This window comes from Heptranchias perlo, chromosome 9, assembly GCF_035084215.1.
Source record: "Heptranchias perlo isolate sHepPer1 chromosome 9, sHepPer1.hap1, whole genome shotgun sequence".
Classification (NCBI taxonomy): domain Eukaryota; kingdom Metazoa; phylum Chordata; class Chondrichthyes; order Hexanchiformes; family Hexanchidae; genus Heptranchias; species Heptranchias perlo.
The window spans coordinates 62996542-63019893 of record NC_090333.1 but is presented as its reverse complement, the minus strand read 5'-3'; the positions used below and the strand labels follow the sequence as shown (position 1 = coordinate 63019893).

The 23352-nt window shown below is 42.3% G+C and overlaps 1 protein-coding gene across 4 annotated transcripts in view; it reads right to left on the bottom strand.

Annotated features, from left to right (window-relative positions):
- dennd1b (DENN/MADD domain containing 1B) overlaps positions 1–23352 on the bottom strand; it is a 244552-nt gene that overhangs the window by 161187 nt on the left and 60013 nt on the right. For all 4 annotated transcript variants that reach the window (XM_067990635.1, XM_067990632.1, XM_067990634.1 and 1 more), the window contains exon 3: positions 22750–22793. In XM_067990635.1, coding sequence (XP_067846736.1) covers positions 22750–22793 — 44 coding nt within the window. The remainder of the gene's footprint in view (positions 1–22749; positions 22794–23352) is intronic.

The following is a 23352-nucleotide window of genomic DNA, read 5'->3' as shown; positions in this document are numbered from 1 at the left end:
AGGAAGTGAACAACTTTATTCCACTATGTGCAGTAATTATCTTGGGAGGTTTTAGAACCATGAAGTAGAGAAGATAAAACCCAAAGTTTTCCTGTGCTGATGTTACTCTGTAGTTCCAGTAACTGTACTTTGTTGATGAGTAACACTGATGATACAAAGAAGAATCAGTCCTCTGAATTGAAGCAAGACCCTGTGAGGTGAAGAGTAAGCCTTCCCTAATGATTTCTCTTACTTATGCCTGTCTCAATTATTTAGATTTTAGACTGAGTCCTCCCTAAGCAAGTTGAGTTCCCTTTACCAGACATAGCAGAGAAGTCTTGGACATGATGTCCAGTTTTCAAGCTCTACTGGTCCTTTTTGAAGTTGTCCTGGCTTCAACTTGTTCACCAATAAATCCCTTTCTTAATTACGCAGCCACCTTGGTGTTCAACAGTTCAAAATGCTCTTCACAGACACAACCCAAACTTCACAATGACAAAATCCATAATTGTGCTGCTGGTGTTTTTCACAGTTCAAATGGACAGAGTACAAAATTTGACATCCATACCATTACACTTCACTGAAATCCCAGCCACAACACTGTCAACGTATTTTGCTTCCAGTACCAGCTACGCATTTAATTCCTTTCATCAGGATTTGCCATAGATCACAATGGTAACTGTTTCTATGATGTGTGTGAAGAGCAAAGGAGGATGGACATATCCCTATGAGGTGCTTCTGCTAAGGTTGGAAAGGCTAAGCGATTTGTGGCTATTGTAAACTAGGAACAACATTGCCATCCAGTTGATGAAAAAGTCACCTAAAACCATGTCTTCTAACAATCCCTTCAGGAAGCCCAATTCCACCCTGTCCAAGCCTTCTGCACATCTCAGGAGATTAGATCTGGGACCTGGCTTGCATACGTGAGATGGAGGATGTTAATTAGACAATGAGCATTACCCACTATGGACTTCCCACAGCTGATCATTATTTTATCATTGTACATTAGTTTTCAGACAAAGTTAAAATGCATTGATGATACAACAACAACAACAACAACAACTTGTATTTATAAAGCACCTTTAGTGTAATAAAAACGTTCGGAGTGTTATCAGACAAAATTTGACATCGAGCCACAGAGAGATATTAGGACAGGTGACCAAAAGCTTGGTCAAAGAGGTTGGTTTTAAGAATGAACTTAACGGAGGAGGGGTAGAGAGGTGGAGAGGTTTAGGGAGGGAATTCCAGAGCTTAGGGCCTAGCAGCTGAAGGCACGGCCACCATTGGTGGAGCGATGAAAATCCAGGATGTGCAAGAGGCCAGAATTGGAAGAGTGCAGGGATTTCGATGATTATCATGATTTTGTATTGATTCAGAGGATCCAATTCCAGAGCTAGTTTTTTTTTAAAAAAAGAAAAACTCCATTGGGAATCTGCTCAGACCAAGTGCTTTTATGGTTTATTTTGTTTGAGTTTAATGAAGCATCTTTTAGTCATAACAATGGGACTCTTCAGATCTGAGTCTACGAATTATTAGCCAAGTTAAGTACTCATTTCCACATGGAACTAATATGACAATTCATGCCGTGTGTAGACCCATGTTGACTTCGAATCACTTAACAGTTTCATTGGTCCCTGGCCAGACGATTTGGTAGAGTATCACAGCCGAGCACCCCCAATTCTGGGATGCAAAAACTGTTAGCTCATTCCACCATTGGTCAATCACAATGGAGCAGATTCAGAAATATCAGACTCTTTATTCCATGGACCAGGCTGATGAAGGCTGTATGACATGGCCTATCTTTTGTGAGAAAGCAATGGGATAAAAAAAAAGTTTTAAAACATGTTACAATGTCTAATAAATTAGTTATGTTCAACGAGTTATTCATGCAACAAACTGAATTTGATTCTTTCAGCTCTTGTAGGATTGCCGTTCAAAATTTTCAGAAACACATTTTCTACAATGTTTGCAGCATTCTCTCAATCAGCCTCTTATATTCTACACCTTCTATATTTATCTGCAGACATCCATCTATATAACATGGTGCATATGCAATGCCTGTTACAGGAGATATGTATGCATTAGTTATCTAGACACCTGTCACCAAAGAGGTGTAGAACATAATCTCAAAAGAATGCCAATGCAAAGAGTGTAGCATGTGGTCTCAAAAACTTCTGATAATAGGGTTGAAATCACAGAATTCATGAAAAGTAAAGTGCATAGCACTTTGGATTCACTTTTTTTTAAAAATTCATTCATGGGATGCAGACGTCACTGGCAAGGCCAGCATTTATTGCCCATCCCTAATTGCCCTGGAGAAGGTGGTGGTGAGCCGCCTTCTTGAATCGTTGCAGTCCAGGTGGTGAAGGTTCTCCCACAGTGCTGTTAAATAGGGAGTTCCAGGATTTTGACCAAGCGACGATGAAGGAACGGTGATATATTTCCAAGTCAGGATGGTGTGTGACTTGGAGGGGGAACATGCAGGTAGTGGCGTTCCCATGTGCCTGCTGCCCTTGTTCTTCGAGGTGGTAAAGGTCACAGGTTTGGGAGGTGCTGTCGAATTCATCTTGGCAAGTTGCTGAACTGCACAGTGCACCGGTGGTGGAGGGAGTGAATGTTTGAAGTGGTAGTCGGGGTGCCAATCAACTGGGCTGCTTCGTCCTGGATGGTGTCGAGCTTCTTGAGTGTTGTTGGAGCTGCACTCATCCAGGCAAGTGGAGGGTATTCCATCACACTCCTGACTTGTGCCTTGTAGATGGTGGAAAGGCTTTGGGGAGTCAGGAGGTGAGTGACTCGTCACAGAATATCCAGCCTCTGACCTGCTCTTGTAGCCATAGTATTTATGTTTCTTTATAAATACATATTAAAATAAACTGCAAGACAACAAATCACCCAAATATATATTTCCTATTACAATTAGCATGCATTTTATTATTGAAATAAAAAGCTTTTCGTGGCAAAAATTACATGTCCCGTTTATAAATGTTTCTCATACAAGAACAAATAAAAACTCATTCTGCATATCTAATTTCAAAGGGAAGTCATCTCAAAATGCAGGTCAAATCGAACCGGGCCAATTACCGCACTGTCAGCCTACTTCCGATCATCAGCAAAATGACGGATGAAGTCATCAACAGTTCTACTAAGTGGTGCTTTACTCACCAATGCTCAGTTTGGGTTGCGCCAGGAGCACTTGGCTCGAGACCTGATTACAGCCTTGGCCCAAAGGTGAAGTGAGTGTGACTGCCTTGACATCAAGGTATCATTTCACTGAGTATGGGACCAAGGAGCCCTTGTAAAACTGAAGTCCATGCTGATCGGGGGAAAACACTCCATGGCTGGAATCATACCAAGCGCAAAGGAAGATGGTGGTGGTTGTTGTTGTTGTTGTTGGAGGCCAATCATCTTAGCCCCAGAACATGTAGGACTTCCTTAGGACAGTGTGCTAGCCCAACTATCTTGAGCTGCTTCATCAAAAGCCTTCCCTCCATCATGAGGACAGAAGTGGGGCTGTTCTCTGATCATTGCATAGTGTTCAGCTCCAGTCACAATTTCTCAGATAATAAAGCAGTCCATGCCGACATGCAGGAAAACCAAGGCAACATCCAGGCTTGAGCTGGTAAGTGGCAAGTAATGTTCGTGCCACATAAGTGCCAGGCAATGACCATCTTCAACAAGAGAGAGCCTAACCACCTCCCCTTGACATTCAATGGCATTACCATTGCCAAGTCTCCACCAGCAACATGCTGGGGGTCACCACTGACCAAAACCTCAACTGGACCACCCATATAAATCACAGAATCATTGAATTTTGCAGCACAGAAGGCCGCCATTCGGCCCATCGTGCCTGTGCCGGCTCTTTGAAAGAGCTATCCAATTAGTCCCACTGCCCCGCTCTTTCCCCACAGCCCTATAAATTTTTCTTTTTCAAGTATATATCCAATTCCATTTTGAAAGTTACGACTGAATTTGCTTCTAGTTCCCTTTCAGGCAGTGCATTCCAGATCATAACAACTCATCGCCTAAAAAAATTTCTTCTCATCTCCCCCATGGTACTTTTGCCAACTATCTTAAATCTGTGTCCACTGGTTACCACCAGTAGAAGCAGTCGCTCCCGACTCCATCAAAATCCCTCATAATTTTGAGCACCTCCATTAAATCTCTCCTTAACCTTCTCTGCTCAGAGAACAATTCCAGCTTCTCTAGTCGCCATGGCTACTAGAGCTAGTCAGATGCTGGGTGTTCTGTGGCAAGTGGCTCACCTCCCGACACCCCATAGCCTCTCCACCACCTACAAGGCACAATTCAGGAGGGAGATGGAATACTCTCCACTTGCCTGGATGGGTGCAGCAGCAACACCCACTAAACTCATCATCCAGGACAAAGCAGTCCGCTTGACAGACACCTCATCTACAAGCCTAAACATCCAACCCCACCCCCTCCCCCACCGTCAGCATACCGTTGCTGCAGTGTGCATTGTTGACAGGATGCACTGTCACAAATCGCCACGGCTTCTTCTGCTGCACCTCCACCACTGAGCAGGACAGGGGCTGCAGCCGCATGGGAACACCAGTACCTCCAAGTTACCCTCTAAGTCACACACCAGATATATCTTCCTTCATCATTGCTGAGTCAAAGTCCTGGAACTCCCCATCTAACAGCGATGTGGGAGCACCTTCACCACACAAACTGCAGCGGTTCACGAAGGCAGCTCACCGCACCTTTTCAAGTGCCACTAAGCATGGCAATAAATGCCAGCAACACCCACATCCAGAGAACAAAAAAAAACATTTATTGTTCCCAATGAATTGGTTTTAGATATATGAAATTTGTAATTTGAAAATTACTACAAACAAAAAAGAATTGTGGTTCGACCACAACTGGAGTATTGCGTCCAGTTCTGCGCACCGCACTTTAGGAAAGATGTGAAGGCCTTAGTGAGGGCGCAGAAGAGATTTACCAGAATGATTCCAAGGATGAGGGACTTTAGTTACGTGGATAGACTGGAGCAGCTGGGGTTGTTCTTCTTGGAACAGAGAAGGTTGCGAGAAGATTTTATGGAGGCATTTAAAATCATGAAGGATCCAGACAGAGTAGGTAGAGAGAAACTGTTCCCATTGGCAGAAGAGTCAAGAACCAGAGATCACAGATTTACAGTGATTGGCAAAAGAACCAAAGGTGACATGAAGAAACACTTCTTTTAAAAAAACACAGCGAGTGGTTAGGATCTGGAATGCACTGCCCGAGGGGGTGGTGGAGGCAGATTCAATCATGGCCTTCAAAAGGGAACTGGATAAGTACTTGAAAGGAAAAAATTTGCAGGGCTATGGGGATAGGGAGGGGGAATGGAACTAGCTGGATTGCTCTTGCATAGAGCCGGCGTGGACTCCATGGGCCGAATGGCCTCCTTCCGTGCTGTAACCTTTCTATGATTCGATAATAATTCTTCTGTTCCCCCATTGATTCACAAATATTAGCTATAGAACTTCCAAACTTTTTTGGTATTATAATTCTGAACAAACAGTTCAAGAAATCTTTACACAGCATATCAAACCTGAAAGTATTCTCCTGAGACTCAATTTTAAACAAATTAAAGAATGAACTATTTTCCTTAAACTTTAACATTCATCACTTAAGCATGTTGCAGGGTGGCTTATAAAATGATGAGCTACAGGAAAAACACGTTTTTTTTTAAATCAAGAGTATATCATGGTAGGTACGGCACAGGAATCACAGTAAGGTATTGGGACAAGATTACCTCTGTGCACTACATTTAGTGGAATAGCAAATACAATTCTTATAAATGGTTTCATTAGTTCATTACACACAACACACAGAAAAATGTCCCCATTGTTTCAGTACTACACAGAGAAATTATCTGTGCAAAATGCAAAGGCAAAGAGGTTTTTTTATTACATTGAAGCATCAGAACAAAATGAATCACAAACGTACTCAATAAAAAAAAATCCATTAAAGTTCTAAAGATAATAACACTTGGATTTTAAACATTAGAAAATTTAAAGTTGGTCACTTTTCAATATATTTCAGTTGTATTCATCCCCATTAATATTTATGTGGTAAATATTGCTGAGAAAAAATCCTTTTTGTGATTATCTTGTTGCATTTCTAACAAAAGCCATAATTTTTTAACTTGGTCTACTATCAAAGAAATGGCTGCTTCTTAAGGTTTTTGCCATTGCCATAGGAAAAAGGTAAGATAGTACTTACCTACACTAAGTCAAATTCAGAAACCTCCTTGGGTAAAAGATTCAGAATGATAATCAAGAATATTTTATTATTATGCCACATAATTGAAAACCCTAAACTTAACCTATCAATGTACTATTGGTCAACTTTTCCAGCTAAGAATAAAACTACAAAAGCAGTCTTCAGGTCAGAGACTCCATATTACATAAGGCTATAAGCTAATTTGGACACCCGTGCATATATTAGAGCCTCGACCTTTAAAACTCCTTCATACATCTGAACATCGAAAAGCATGATCCTCAGTGCTTGGTCTGTGTGAAAGTGAAAGATTCTAGCTGTTGCATTAATGCTCGTGAAACTACATCAGGATTTTATAATTCTGTTTTGGATTTACAAGAAAAAGAAACTAACTTTGTTGTATTCAGTGGCTCATTAGTTAAATAATATAATTACGAAAATCGGGCTGGACTAGAGGAGTATTGAAAGTGCAGGGGTGAAATTAAAAAGGAAATTAGAAAAGCAAAGAGAGGGCATGAAAAAATACTGGCGAGTAAAATTAAGGAAAACCCAAAAACGTTTTATAAATACATAAAGAGCAAGAGGATAACTAAGGAAAGGGCCTATTAGAGAAGCCAGTATAGGAACAGGAGGAGGCCATTCAGCCCCTCGAGCCCGCTCCACCATTTGATAAGATCATGGCTGATCGGTCATCTAACTCCATATACCTGCCTTTGGCCCATATCCCTGAATACCGTTGGTTGCCAAAAAGCTATCTATCTCAGATTTAAATTTAGCAATTGAGCTCGCATCAATTGCCATTTGCAGAAGAGAGTTCCAAACTTCTACCACCCTTTGTGTAGAAGTGTTTTCTAATCTCACTCCTGAAAGGTCTGGCTCTAATTTTTAGACTGTGCCCCCTACTCCTAGAATCCCCAACCAGCGGAAATAGTCTCTCTCTGTCCACCCTATCTGTTCCCTTAATATCTTATAAACTTCGATCAGATCATCCCTTAACCTTCGAAACTCCAGAGAATACAACCCCAATTTGTATAATCTCTCCTCGTAACTTAATCCTTGAAGTCCGGGTATCATTCTAGTAAACCTACGCTGCACTCCCTCCAAGGCCAGTATGTCCTTCCGAAGGTGCGGTGCCAAGAACTGCTCACAGTACTTCAGATGCGATCTAACCAGGGTTTTGTTTAGCTGCAGCATAACTTCTGCCCCTTTGTACTCTAGTCCTCTAGACATAAAGGCCAGCATTCCATTAGCCTTCTTGATTATTTTCTGCACCTGTGGATGACCTCACATTTGCCTACATTGTACTGAAAATATATCGCCATTCCTTCATCGTCACTCGGTCAAAATCCTGGAACTCACTATCTAACAGCACTGTGGGAGAACCTTCATCACACGGACTGCAGTGGTTCAAGGCGGTGGCTCACCACTTCTCAAGGGCAATCAGGGAATGAGCAATAAATGCTGGCCTTGACAGCGACGCAAGCATCCCATGAATGAATAGAAAAAGAGACCAAAAAGGTAACCTGTGTGTGGAGGCAGAAGATGTGGGTTTGGTTCTTAATGAATACTTTGTGTCTGCCATCACAAAAGAGGGGGACGATGCAGAGATTGTAGTTAAGGAGGAGGAGTGTGAAATATTGGATGGGATGAGCAGAGAGAGGGGAAGTATTAAGGGGTTTAGCATCTTCGAAAGTAGGTCAATCGCCAGGCCCGCATAAAATGTATCCCAGGCTGCTAAGAGAAGCAAGGGAGGAAATAGCGGAGGCTCTGATCATCATTTTCCAATCCTCCCTGGCTACAGGCGTGGTGCCGAAAGATTGGAAGACTGCTAACATTGTACCATTGTTTAAAAAGGGAGAAAGAGATAGACCGAGTAATTATAGGCCAGTCAGTCTAACTTCAGTGGTGGGCAAATTATTGGAATCGATTCGGAGGGACAGCAAAATCATCATTTAGAAAGGCACAGATTAATCATGGACAGTCAACATGGATTTCAACATGAAGTGCCGAGGGGATGATCCATCTCGGCCTCCTCCCAATATCCCCACCATCACAGAAGCCATGTCTTCAGCCAATTCGATTCACTCCACGTGATATCAAGAAACGGCTGAGTGCACTGAATACAGCAAAGGCTATGGGCCCCGACAACATCCCAGCTCTAGTGCTGAAGTCTTGTGCGTCAGAAATAGCCGCGCTTCTAGCCAAGCGGTTCCAGTACAGCTACAACACTGGCATCTACCCGACAATGTGGAAAATTGCCCAGGTATGTCCTGTCCACAAAAAGCAGGACAAATCCAATCCGGCCAATTACCGCCCCATCAGTCTACTCTCAATCATCAGCAAAGTGATGGAAGGTGTCGTCGACAGTGCTATCAAGCGGCACTTACTCACCAATAACCTGCTGACCGATGCTCAGGTTGGGTTCCACCAGGACCACTCGGCTCCAGACCTCATTACAGCCTTGGTCCAAACATGGACAAAAGAGCTGAATTCCAGAGGTGAGGTGAGAGTGACTGCCCTTGACATCAAGGCAGCATTTGACCGAGTGCGGCACCAAGGAGCCCTAGTAAAATTGAAGTCAATGGGAATCAGGGGGAAAGCTCTCCGGTGGCTGGAGTCATACCTAGCACAAAAGGAAGATGGTAGTGGTTGTTGGAGGCCAATCATCTCAGCCCCAGGACATTGCTGCAGGGGTTCCTCAGGGCAGTGTCCTAGGCCCAAGCATCTTCAGCTGCTTCATCAATGACCTTCCCTCCATCATAAGGTCAGAAATGGGGATGTTCGCTGATGATTGCAGTGTTCAGTTCCATTTGCAACCCCTCAAATAATGAAGCAGTCCATGCCCACATGCAGCAAGACCTGGACAACATCCAGGTTTGGGCTCATAAGTGGCAAGTAACATTCGCACCAGACAAGTGCCAGGCAATGACCATCTCCAACAAGAGAGAGTCTAACCATCTCCCCTTGACATTCAACGGCATTACCATTGCCGAATTCCCCACTATCAACATCCTGGGGGTCACCATTGACCAGAAACTTATAAATACTGTGGCTACAAGAACAGGTCAGAGGCTGGGTATTTTGCGGTGAGTGACTCACCTCCTGATTCCCCAAAGCCTTTCCACCATCAACAAGGCACAAGTCAGGAGTGTGATGGAATACTCTCCACTTGCCTGGATGAGTGCAGCTCCAACAACACTCAAGAAGCTCGACACCATCCAGGACAAAGCAGCCCGCTTGATTGGCACCCCATCCCACCACCCTAAACATTCACTCCCTTCACCACCGGCGAACAGTGGCTGCAGTGTGTACCATCCACAGGATGCACTGCAGCAACTCGCCAAGGCTTCTTCGACAGCACCTCCCAAACCCGCAACCTCTACCACCAAGAAGGACAAGAGCAGCAGGTACATGGGAACAATACCACCTGCACGTTCCCCTCCAAGTCACACACCATCCCGACTTGGAAATATATTGCTGTTCCTTCATCATCGCTGGGTCAAAATCCTGGAACTCCCTTCCTAACAGCACCGTGGGAGAACCTTCACCACACAGACTGCAGTGGTTCAAGAAGGCGGCTCACCACCACCTTCTCAAGGGCAATTAGGGATGGCCAATAAATGCCGGCCTCGCCAGCGACGCCCATATCCCATCAACGAATTTAAAAAAATTTGTTAAGGGAAGGTCGTGTCTGACTAACTTGACTGAATTTTTTGAGCAGGGTCGATGAGGGTAACGCATTTGATGTTGTGCACATGGATTTTGACGAGGTCCCACATGGCAGACTGATCAAAAAAGTAAAAGCCCATGGGATCCAAGGGAAAGTGGCTCGAGTGGCAAGAAGCAAAGGGTCATGGTTGACGGGTGTTTTTGAGACTGGAAGGCCGTTTCGAGTGGGGTCCCTTGCTTTTTGTGGTAGATATTGATGATTTGGACTTGAATGTGGGGGGCTTGATCAAGAAGTTTTCAGATGTTACAAAAATTGGCCTTGTGGTTGGTAGTGAGGAGGAAAGTTGTAGACTGCAGGAAGATATCAATGAACTGGTCAGGTAGGTGGAAAAGTGGCAAATGGAATTCAATCCAGAGAAGTGTGAGGTAAGGCATTTGGGGAGGGCAAACAAGGCAAGGGAGCACACAATAAATGGGAGGATACTGAGAGATGTGGAGGAATAAAGGGACCATGGAGTGCATGTCCACAGATCCCTGAAGGTAGCAGAATTGGATAGCTACGATGGTTAAAAAGGCATACAGGATACTTTCCTTTATTAGCCGAGGCAGAGAACATACGAACACGGAGAGATTATGCTAGAACTGTATAAAACACTAGTTAGGCCACAGCTAGAGTACTGCGTACAGTTCTGGTCACCACATTACAGGAAAGATGTGATTGCACTCGAGAGGGTACAGAGGAGATTTACAAGGATGTTGCCAGGGCTGAAGAATTTTAGCTCTGAGAAAAGATTGGATAGGCTGGGGTTGTTTTCTTTGGAACAAAGGAGGCTGAGGGGAGATTTAATTGAGGTATATAAACTTATGACAGGACTAGATAGATTGGATACAGAGGACCTATTTCCCTTAGCAGGGGGGTCAGTGACCAGGGGGCATAGATTTAAAGTAATTAGTAGAAGAATTCGAGGGGAGCTGAGGAGAAATCTTTGCACCCAGAGGGTGGTGGGGGTCTGGAACTCACTGCCTGAAAGGGTGCTAGCGGCAGGAACCCTCAACTCATTTAAAAAATACTTGGATGTGCACTTGAAGTGCCATAACCTACAGGGCTACAGACCAAGTGCTGGAAAGTGGGATTAAGCTGGATACCTCTTATTCTGTGGCCTCCTTCTGTGCCGTAACTTTCTATGATTCTATGTCTAGCATCCCCAATAGCCAACCTCAGCCGCTCTGTAATGGATGCTGAATTCACTAATTCTCTGGTTTGTCATGCTTTGTCTTTCCTTAAAGAAACAGGAAAGTACAGAAAGAAGTACTTGTTGTTCACAGTGCTTTCCTTTTTATATAAAAAAAAATGCTCCTGACAAATATTTCTTCAAAGCTTTTTCAAGAAATTACTTTCTTCCTGACATAGGTTCAGTCGGGTCTTCCTTTCTGCTAGGCTGCATCAGTAAGATCAATTACATAGGAATGTACAGGACTGGAAAAGAGCATTGTGGTCCATCTGGCCAGTCCCAGTGGGCATTACTGGGAGCATTCCAGAGCGATGTAGTTGCCAACAGAGAGATTATGGATTCATATGCGCCCATGGGCTGTTCTGGAGATGCCCAACCCAGGCAACCCATGCAGATTTCCCAGCACGTCGTGAGGATTCCCGAGGTTGGTTGGCTCAGGAGGAGTCACCCCACCGGTTACTTGCAATGGAACTCCTTCGGATGCAAAGGAAGCACCTCATAACTGACATCACTGGAGCATCTCCACATCAGCAAGAAAACTGACAATTAAAAAAGGTCAAAGAAAATATCTGAAAAGACAATTAGTTTCTTTTGAAGGGAACAAAAAGGTCCAACTTCCTTCCTCTCAAAGCATCTGGAAGTTTGATGTTTGAAACCTTGGCCCACTCCAGTTTGCTTTTGATACATATAGTTCCTTGAAAATTCTGGAGATGCCCAACCCAGGCAACCCATGCAGATTTCCCAGCACGTCGTGAGGATTCCCGAGGTTGGTTGGCTCAGGAGGAGTCACCCCACCGGTTACTTGCAATGGAACTCCTTCGGATGCAAAGGAAGCACCTCATAACTGACATCACTGGAGCATCTCCACATCAGCAAGAAAACTGACAATTAAAAAAGGTCAAAGAAAATATCTGAAAAGACAATTAGTTTCTTTTGAAGGGAACAAAAAGGTCCAACTTCCTTCCTCTCAAAGCATCTGGAAGTTTGATGTTTGAAACCTTGGCCCACTCCAGTTTGCTTTTGATACATATAGTTCCTTGAAAATTTGCAGTATCCCACTTGATAGCTTTTGCTTCCAGTTACTGTAATAGTGCATACTGTATTATTCAAACACAACTGCAACATAGAAAGTCTTTGCCTCTGCAAAATGGTTGTAACTGAACATTCTTTAATGCTATGAATTCCTTGTGGGATATTAATAATTCCTAACCTACTCAATGGAAGGTAACAGTTTTATTAGCGTGCACCTACGTTAGATATGATTACAGCAATTTTCATCTCTCTCCATGTTTAATAGTGCATACTGTGAAGTAAGGTCCTCTGAGGATCAAACAACAGCTTCTAAGCAATTTACAAGCATGCAATGGTGCCTGCTTAGATGCTACAGGTGGTACAACTGGCAAGAACTCTCATTCATCTCATGCTGATATTGTTTCTTCAAAACAACTGAAAAATCTTGAATTGATGCTATTAAACTATAATTTGACACATCTGAAAATGCACCCAATAAACTTACACAAAGTTAACTCATGCTGACCCTATACCTCAGTGGGCAATACCGCAACCAAAATCTTAGAAAAACAGTTTCTGCTATATTAGCTCCTTCAAACAAAAAGCTTTAAAAATATCTGTTTAGGAAAGGGCTCAAAGACCAAGATGGTCAAATATTCCATGCTATGTGATGACTGCTAGGGTCAAAGGGCATTGTTGTCTATTGGGAGCATCTGGTTTGGGTTGAATATATGGGGACGGATAGATATTCTGGAGCTTCACTTGATGACCTTTGGGAATCAGGGAGTACATATGCAAAACTTTCTCTGAGGAGATTAAGTTGTCAGGGTGAAGTCCAAGATGGAATATGCATGGTCTGTAGAATTAATAGGCTTCATGAGCTAAATCATCTTGATTTATTCCATGATTTCTATGTCCCTAAGTAAAGATACTGTGTAATGGCCTATTTAGCCATAAAGGACAGGGAAGTCCCAGGTTTGATTGGTGGACTATACTGACTTAGCCACCTCAACTGCGATCAAATAATTAACACTAGATTCCTGGCGTGGACAGAGGGGAATGCTATTGTTTCTTCTCCAGATCATTATCCAGTGAACCTTGCTGGATGAGCACACGGGGACATCAGATGCAAGCACAAATTAGTTTAGAAGTGAAGGGTCCCCAAAAATGAAATTGCATGCCAACAATTTCTATCCAGGCTTTCACCTGATGCACATCTATTTCCCTCAGACTGGAAGGAGGCTAATGTAGTTCCAATTTTTTTTTGTAAAAAAGGAAAAAAACACTGATCTGGGTAACTACAGGCCCATTAGTTTGACGTCAGTAATAGGGAAGGTGCTTGAGGGAATCATAAGGGACGCAATATATGACTACTTAGACAGAGAAGGACTGATCAGGAACATCCAACATGGCTGCATAAAACAGAGGTCCTGTCTTACTAACTTGATTATGTTTTTTGAAGAAGTCACCAAGGGAGTGGACGAGAGAAACACGGTTGACATTATCCACTTGGACTTCCAAGAAGTTTTTGATAAGGCACCGCATAAGAGACTTCACGACAAGATCAAAGCCTCCAGTATTAGAGGCAATCTACTGCGCTGGACTGACAACTGGCTGGAAGCCTGCAAGAAGTGGTTAAAGCTGGATTTGGATCTGCTTGGAGTCAGTGGTGGTGTCCCGCCGGAATCAATGTTAAGGCCATTGTTGTTTGCTATTTTTATTCATGATCTAGATGTCGGTGTTGGGGGAACAATCTTCAAATTTGCAGATGATACTAAGATACGTGAGAGAGTCAGGGCTGTAGATAATGCTCGACTATTACAAGCAGATCTAGACGTGATGGGGGATTGGGCTCATGACTGGTAATTGTTTAACCTAGAAAAGTGCAGTGTTATGCATGTGGGCAGGGTGAATGCTGAACATACGTACACCCTTCAAAGAAAAATACTAAAGCTGGTGGAAAAGGAGAGATCTGGGCACTCTGGTGCATAGATCTATAAAAGGTTCATGAGCGATGCCGTGAAGCGATAGTTAGAGCAAATTAGGGTGCTGGTGTGTATTTATAGGACAATTCACTATAAAATAAAGCATACCATTTTGTCCATGTACAAGATCTTGGTTAGACCTCAGTTAGAATACAGTGTCCAGTTTTGGCCTCCTCACATCATGAGTGATATTGAGGCTTTGGAAAGGGTGTAAAGGAGGGACACACAATTATTACCCAGTTTAAAGCATTTTAGTTACCAAGATAGGTTCAAAGAGCTGGGACTTTACACTTTAGAAAAGCACAGATTTCAGGGTGATTTGAGGGAGATTTAAATGATGATGAAGAGAATAGATTGTGTTTGTGTATACAGTTTGTTTCAACTAAATAGGTTAGGGAGGACCTGGGATCACAATCTCAAGTTGTGGAAGGCCAGAACTAGGTTAGACGTTAAGAGGTGGTTCTTTTCCCAGAGAATAGCGGACCTGTGGATCAGGCTGCCGGCTCGCACAGTGAACGCTGATTTGCTAAATTCCTTCTTGCCAGAGCTGGACCTGTTTCTGGCTGGGGCGGAGATCACCGCATATAAAAAGGTAGGTATTGTATAACATTAATCAGGGTCAGAGTGGTCTTCTGAACTAGTTGTGAATGCCTAAAGGGATCAGAGGAATTTTCCAGATTTTTTTCCCTATTTGGCCCGGATTTTATCAGGTTTTTCACCTGTACCAGGAGATTACATGGCTTTCGGGTGGGGTGGGCAGTCTATATATTGTGATGCACAAGGAAACTGGAACAGTGGGTCCGTCCCTGTCTGTCATTGTCCTATGTTCGTACTTTGGCAAGATGCTAAGGGGCAACTAAGGCCCACTGAACTGTAACCTGACTGTCCCCAGGAGATGAAGGACAAGAGCAGAAAAGAAAAAAAGAAAAAATTCATAAAGTAGAAAAAAATCATGCCATCATTTATTGAAATTGCAGTTCCATTTTGAAACGGAGTTCTTTGAAGAAAGAATTACTTCCAGCAACTTCTGATCATTTATTTTTCATTGGCAATAAATGAGAAGGCAATGAAAAGATGTCTAACTGCACTGAAATCAGTCCTAAAGGCTTGTGTATTAAGGCCAGTTTATCAGTCCCACCCATAATGTTCTGCTTTTACTCTCCTATTTACAAATCAGATGAAAAGCTGGGATTGGGAGTATTGGGAGTTACTGGTCTCTAAAAATACACCTGAAAGCAATTCTAACGATGGCTGTTACAGACAGACTTCACTCAGTGAAACTGGATAGTACTCCAGAAATTACATTGAAGTATCTACATGGATTGAAAAGCTTGAAGTAGAATTAATCAACCAAATCGTGTTTGTTAATGTACAAGCTATACAATGGATTGAACGTGCCTCCATTAATGTCATAAAGGACACTTAAACAAAACTCGAAGTGAATTAAAATTTGTTAAAACATACAGGCACAAATGTCCGATTGCAGAAATTGTTCATGCGATTAAAATTATTTACAATAGAATTCTACACTTGTGTGTAAGTTAGATTAGGTTTTAATAATTAAGGTATCAGAAGTGCAAGACATCTGAATCAGCACAGCAAAAAAAAAATCAAACATGTACATACTATAGTAGCTGCAAAAAAGACTAAAGGGAATAGATTCACTTCCATCTGTCTACTCTATTCGTCCCTTTAAGCCTTTTTTCTGATGAGCTAAATATATGCTTTTGCTCCCAATGACAGCAGCTGTGAATGACCAAGACTTCACAGTATTATACCAGTCATTTTCACATCATATTCCAGTGTTGCTGCCAGCTCCCAGTCTGTCTTCCTTTGAGTCCCATTCTACAGCAGCAGCAATTCTTATTCAATCAATTCATATTTCCATAATCCACAATTCTGCTGCTCCTTCACCTCCCTAGGGTGGACTAACCCCTTTGCCCCAAACTATGGCCTACAACTGTCATTAAGCACTGCAACAATAACGAGATAAACAAAAGAGCCAGCGGTACTCAGGGTTGCTGCTGCCATATGCTAGCTAACTTAGAATTCTTCAACTACCGCAGTAGCCCAACAAAAACATTTTTTTTTAAAAACATAATCCTAATCATGAGCAAACTGAATAGGTCTTTATGCTGTTGAGCCAGAGGCCAAGCCATCTGTACACAAATCCTCAGAAAGTGTAATCTCATCCAAGGAATGCCTTCATTTATTTATTTAGCTGTTTTTCCACCTTCCACGAGTTAACCCTTCCTCCCCCCCCCACCCCACCCCAATCAGAATCATGCAAACTTACTTACCAGGACAACAGGCAAACCAAGTCACAGGCTTAGACTTATGATACCTCAAATGATGCTCCATGTCTCACCTATAAAGAAAACACTCTTCACACTTGATAAGGCATAGATGCAGCATCAAGTTTTTCTTTCCTGGTGGCCCAGCTGACACTCACTGAACAACGATGGTACATCTGAGCAAGTTACAAACCTACAACAGGGCAATTCTACAAAAGCATATTTAGTAAACTTTTATTAGTCGCTTAGGCGAAAAGCAACACTATTGGTAAAACGTGCACATTATAATTTGCTCAGGTGGATGTCAAAGTGAAGGACAAAAGACATGATGATTTAAGTAGTTGTGAATACTTGAAGAGTTCAATTTTTGATTGAGCAGTGCTCAGCAAATTGAACGCACCCTGTTATTTTCATTATCTACTGTATAACAGTGCTGAGGCACCCAGAAGGCACAGTGAATAAACAGCCTGCTAGAGCTCATGAATGAAGTAAAGCCACTCAATGAGGTCCCGAGGGGTTTCAAGGGCAGCAGAACTGCACCCCAACACAAGAACAAAAAAGAAGATTTGAAGCATAAAATTTTGATAAAAGATCAGTGTTTGAGACCTTAGTATGAAACATTAACTTAATGCTGCAATTTTCCTTTAATAAGCAAGCACAGAGGAAGAGTATGCATGAGATTGGCAGAAAATGTGTCCAAGGAGGAGATGGAGAATAGCTCACAGGCACAAGGCCAAATCAGAGTTCAAAGGCACAAAATCAAGATTGCAAAGGGAAGAGACAGAGAGAGATTTTGTATAGCTATCCGGAGAGAGACACACATTTTGGATATCACACCTTGCAATTTAGAAGAGTAGTAGAACCCTTTTCTACATTGCAAACTGCTACACTTCAGTAACAACTCCAGAGGTTGCACATGCAACTATATAACTGGGAAGGCTCAGAATGTATCCCAACAATGCCAAGCTAAGTCTATGAAGTTGTATATATACCCCCTGCATATTTTGCAAAAAAAATTAATACCACAACATTTGATATTCTGTTTACAAATGTGGAATTACTTGAGGCACTTATACATTTAGGAGCTTTCAATTTTAAATTACAATTCTAAAATTATATGAGGGGGTTGGGAAGAAAGGGGGCTGAGAGGGAAGGGAAGGAGTAAGGGAAGGGCGGGAGGGATGGAGTAAGGGAAGGGCGGGAGGGATGGATTAAGGGAGAGGAAGGAGGGAGGGAAGGAGGAAGAACAAGTCCTGGAGAAATTAATGAGACTAAACGCCAACAAATCCCCTGGACCAGATGGCCTACATCCCAGGATTCTAAAAGAGGTAACTGCAGAGATAGTGGATGCATTGGCTGTGATCTTCCAAAATTCTCCAGATTCTAGAATGGTCCCGGCAGATTGGAAGGTAGCAAATATAACACTGCTATTCAATGAAGGAGGGAGAGAGAAAACAGGGAACTACAGGGCCAGTTAGCCTGACATCAGTCGTCGGGAAAATGCTGGAAATCATTATTAAGGAAATGGTAACAGGGCACTTAGAAAATCATAATATGATAATATGATTAGGCAGAGTCAACATGGTTTTATGAAAGGGAAATCATGTTTGACAAATCTATTAGAGTTTTTTGAGGATGTAACTAGCAGGGTAGATAAAGGGGAACCAGTGGATGTAGTATATTTGGATTTTCAAAAGGCATTCGATAAGATGCTACATAAAAGGTTGTTATGCAAGATAAGGGCTCATGGGGTTGGGGGTAATATATTAGCATGGATAAAGGATTGGTTGAAGGACCGAAAACAGAGTAGGAATAAACGGGTCATTCTCAGGTTGGCAGACTGTTACGAGTGGGGTGCCACAAGGATCGGTGCTTGGGCCTCAGCTATTCACAATCTATATTAATGACTTAGATGAGGGGACCGAGTGTAATATATCCAAGTTTGCTGATGACACAAAGCCAGGTGGGAAAGTAAGCTGTGATGAGGGCTCAAAGAGTCTGCAAAGGGATTATAGACAGGTTAAGTGAGTGGGTAAGAAGGTGGCAAATGGAGTATAATGTGGGGACATGTGAGGTTATTCAATTTGGTAGGAAGAATAGCGAAACAGAATATTTTTTAAATGTTGGTGTTGAGGGATTTGGGTGTCCTTGTACACGAAACACAAAGTTAACATGCAGGTACAGCACGCAATTAGGAAGACAAATAGTATGTTGGCCTTTCTTGCAAGGGGGTTGGAGTACAAGAGTAAAGCAGTCCAGCTGCAATTGTACAGGGCTTTGGTGAGACCACACCTGGAGTACTGTGTACAGTTTTGGTCTCCGCACCTAAGGAATGATATACTTGCCTTAAAGGGGGTGCAACGGAGGTTCACTAGATTGATTACTGGGATGAAAAGGTTGTCCTATGAGCAGATATTGAGTAGAATGGGTCTATACTCTCTGGACTTCAGAAGAATGAGAGGTGATCTCATTGAAACATCAGTTTCTGAGAGGGCTCGACAGGGTAGATGCTGAGAAGATGTTCCCCTTGGCTCGAGTGTCTAGAACTATGGGGTGTAGTCTCAGGATAAGGGGTCAGCCATTTAGGACTGAGATGAGGAGAAATTTCTTCACTCAGGGTTGTGAATCTTTGGAATTCTGTACCCCGGAGGGGTGTGGATGCTCAGTCTTTGACTATATTCAAGGCTGAGATAGATAGATTTTTGGACTCTAGGGGAATCAGGTGGAAAAGGGGAGTTGAGGTCAAAGATCAGCCATGATCTTATTGAATGGCGGAGCAAGCTCGAGGGGCTGTTTGGCCTACTCCTGCTCCTATTTCTTATGTTCTTGGGGGGAGGGTGAGGGAGCAGGAGCCGGGTCGGGGCAAGGGAGCAGGAGAAAAGGGGCAGAAACCAGCTGGAATTCAATCGCGCAAATCTTTGCTTATTGCCCCACCTCTAATCTCTTGGGTTGCCTCCCAGTTCTTCACCCACCTCTCCCAAAAATCCCTGTTCAAATCTCAACAGTCCAATTTCCGCCCATCTCACAGCATTAAGGCTGCTCTGGCCGAAGGTACAAATTTCACCCTGTCTGACTGTGATGTATTATTCCTCCTGTGCTCCTCCACCTTTCAAAAGTGTTCGATATGGTTGACCATGCTGTTCTCTTTCATCACCTCTACAGCACTGTCCAGCTCAGAGGAACAGCCCTCTAATGGTTCCACTCCTACCTCTATAAATGCAGCCAGCACCTTATCTTGTCCCGACACGGTCACCTTCATAGTCACCAAGGATCAATCCTCAGCCCACTCCACTTCCTCATCTGCACGCTGCCTTTTGGTGACATTATCTACAAGTACGGGGTCAATTTCCTTAGGTATCCTGATGACACCCAGCTTTATCTCTTCACTACGTCCCTTAACCCCACTACCACAAAGCGTTGTCAGATCACATGTCCAACATCCAGTCATGGATGGGTCACAAATTCCTCCAAATGAATAGTAGCAAGAGCAAAGCCATACTTTTCATCCCCTAACATAAATCCATTTCCTTGCCAATTACTCCGCTGCCACCTGGTCACTCGCTCAGGCTGAATTAGACCATGTGAAAGCTTGGCATGCTGCCCGACCCACAACTGAGTTTCAAATCCCACGAGATCATTTCCATCTCCACAACATTGCTCACCTATGCTTTTACTGAAACCCTTCTACGTGTTCTTATCATCTCTTAAGAACCAAAGGCGACGTGAGGAATAACTTTTTTACGCAGCAAGTAGCTATGATCTGGAATCCGCTGCCTGAAAAGGTGGTGGATACAGATTCAATCGTGGCTTTCAAAAAGGAATTGGATAAATACTTGAAGGGAAAAAATTTGCAAGACTACAGTGAAAGAGCAGTGGAATGGGACTAACTGGATTGCTCTTATGAAGAGCCAGCACAGGCTCGATGGGCCGAATGGCCACCTTCTGTGCTGTAATGGTTCTATGATTCTAAATCAAGCCCAATGTCCTTCACATTCTTCACCCTCCATAAACTCAACATATCCAAAATGCAGCCACCCTCATTCTGTCCTGCATTTTGACCCACTTGCCCAATTCATTAAATTTAAAATCCTTGGCCTCATCAATTCTCTGGGACACAGGAGGTGGAGCTTGGGGATAACAAAGTTGATGAGGGTGCGGACCGAAGTGCGGTCAGAACATAGACTGCAGCACGAATTGTAGTTTATTCTGCTGGTACTGATAGCATAGATAAAATCATTTCATAGAAAAAAAAGCAGAAGCTTGCTCACGACCAAAAAGTTTCCTATGAACTTCAATTTCTCTAATCTCAAGGGGGAACTCCATAAAAGTTATGTGATAAGGAAACCATTTCACTACCGACACAGGGAAGGGAAGTTGAGGTCAGAGAGAGTCATAATTTTTGCCACCTTGCCTTCATTTTCGATAGTGCCGTTTACCACAATGAGGTGAATAAAGCTTGAGACACTGGTAGAATCTCATGCCTCCTGACAGTGGGAAACAGCTGGATCAGATGCAAGTGAACTGGAATGCAGCATGATACAGGTTTTTTTTTTAATTTAAAAAGAATAAACATGCATACATGTCCAAAAGAAATTTTTTGAAAAAACTAAGTTTTATTTTCAAGAACTTTCTCGATATTATATAGATAAGTGGTAATGAAATCTCTTCACCACTTATATAAAGGGTCCTTCTTAGCTATATATTCTAGCAGTTTTTTTGTAACCCATTCTATCTTATCTGCTGTTGAAATCACCAGCTGATTTTAAATATCCATATTTTGAATTCATCCTGCATTACAAGACCCTCAAGAGTGGAGGAGAATCAAGATTGCGAGATAAACTGAGGCCAGGCTGGTAAATTGAAAACCATGGCGATAAATGTCACTTCAGTGCTGATGCTCAAACGCTGGAAGTTGCATTTACTGAGGCTGAGTGAGACTTCTATTGGTTGAATTTCTTCCCTTACTCTTCCGCCTCTGAAAATAGCTCACTAGGATATGGTGCTATCAGTACCAGCAGCCCTTCGACAGAGTGGCCATTCTTCATATGTGAGCCTGAATAGTGAGTGATGGTGGATTATTTGATACAAACCTTAATTTTATCAATAAGGATACAAAAAGAAAAAAGATGCAATGACTGGGTTGGAGACTACAACATTCTTGGCTATATATTTTTCCATACTAACCTGCACCTTATTTACAAGTGATATGTAGTCATTATCCCAATTACATGGGGCTCTAAAGTGATCATACATACAGAAATCACTAAAAACTAGTGGACACATTCAAAAACTAATTTAAAGGGCTAATGGCATATTAACCTTCATCTGAAGGGGACTTGCTTACAAAGGGGTAGAAGTTATGCTACAGTTGTATAGAGCACATCTGTCGTACTGCATTAAGTTCTGGGCACCGCATCTCAGCAAAGATATATTGGCCTTGGAGAGGGTGCAGCACAGATTCACTAGAATGATACCAGGGCTAAAAGGGTTAAATTATGAGGACAGATTGCATAGACTAGGCTTGTATTCCCTTGAGTATAGATGATTAAGGGGTGAACTAATTTAGGTGTTTAAAATGATTCAAGGATTTGATAGGGAAGATAGAGAGAAACTATTTCCTCTGGTGGGGGAGCTCAGAGCATGGGGGCATAACCTTAAGATTAGAGTTGGACATTTAAGGGGTGATGTCAGGAAGCACTTCACACAAAGGGTAATCTGGAACTCTCTCCCTCAAAAAGTTGTTGAGGATAATTCAATTGAAAATGTCAAAACTGAGATTGATAGATTTTTGTCAGGCAAGGGTATTAAGGGATTATGGAACCAGTGGTAAATGGAGTTAATATACAGATCAGCCATGATCTAATTGAATGGCAGAACAGGCTCAAGGGGCTGAATGGCCAACTCATGTCCCTATCCCTATGTCACCAGTCAATAGAGCTAGCCAGCTGTGATGAGCAATTTAAATTTTGCTGCTCTGACTGAAATTATCTGTTGTATCTAGAATGACGAAGAAATTTACTCCAATTAGGGGGAATAATATTCTTAACACCAACATCATTTCACTTCATAGTTTACCAACTAAAATTATGGCCATGAGAAGAGACGCATGCCTGGAAAGAAATCAAGGCATTGAGAAAAAGAAAACTCAAGTAATGAAATTATTAAAATAAGTTACCTATCATTAATCAAACAAAACATTTGAATTTTTGAAAACCTTGTTGCAGTGTCTGTACTGTAATTGCTTTGGGTTAGGTCTGGGAGATCTGTTCACTGGCTTCATTCATCTCTGCCTTGCCACAGCTACCTAAGAACGACTATTATATTTTCTTTTTAAAAGTTAATCATGTTTCATACCTGGTCTCTGAAGTCCTCTGGGAACTTCCACACAACCACTGGATCTGTAAATAATTGACAGATAGTATTAATCAGCTGTGAAGGAATAAAGCACAACAGTCAGAGCACGTTAATGTAATAACAGGAGCCAGTTTCAACTTCTCGGACAAGTGCTGAAGCAGCCTTTCAAAAATCACTGCACGTTATCTCCGAGCTTGTATTCACAGTACGCCAATGTTTCTGCATTTAACGTCTTTTATCCAAGTTGCTGTAAGTGTTTTATTGAAACAAAAAACATTTTTCTCTTCAATTTAGAGCAAAATCTATTTTAATTACAAAAATATGAATTTTCAATAGAACACTCATTTTCATTAACCTGTAAAGTTGGATTTTGAAGCAAATCATGTTTACTGAGTGAAGCAAAACTTTGAAGAGAGTAAGTCCCATCCTCAACCAAATTAAAATTAGCACAAAATAAAAAAGTAACACTCAGAATTATACAGTGATGACTTTTCATTAGTATTCATCTCACACATTTTTTTCCTGGCATGGTAATGTCATCAGAGAAAGAAAATTGACATTGTAAGCAGCTTTTGTCCTAAAAGTAGCCAAGATTCAGGAAGC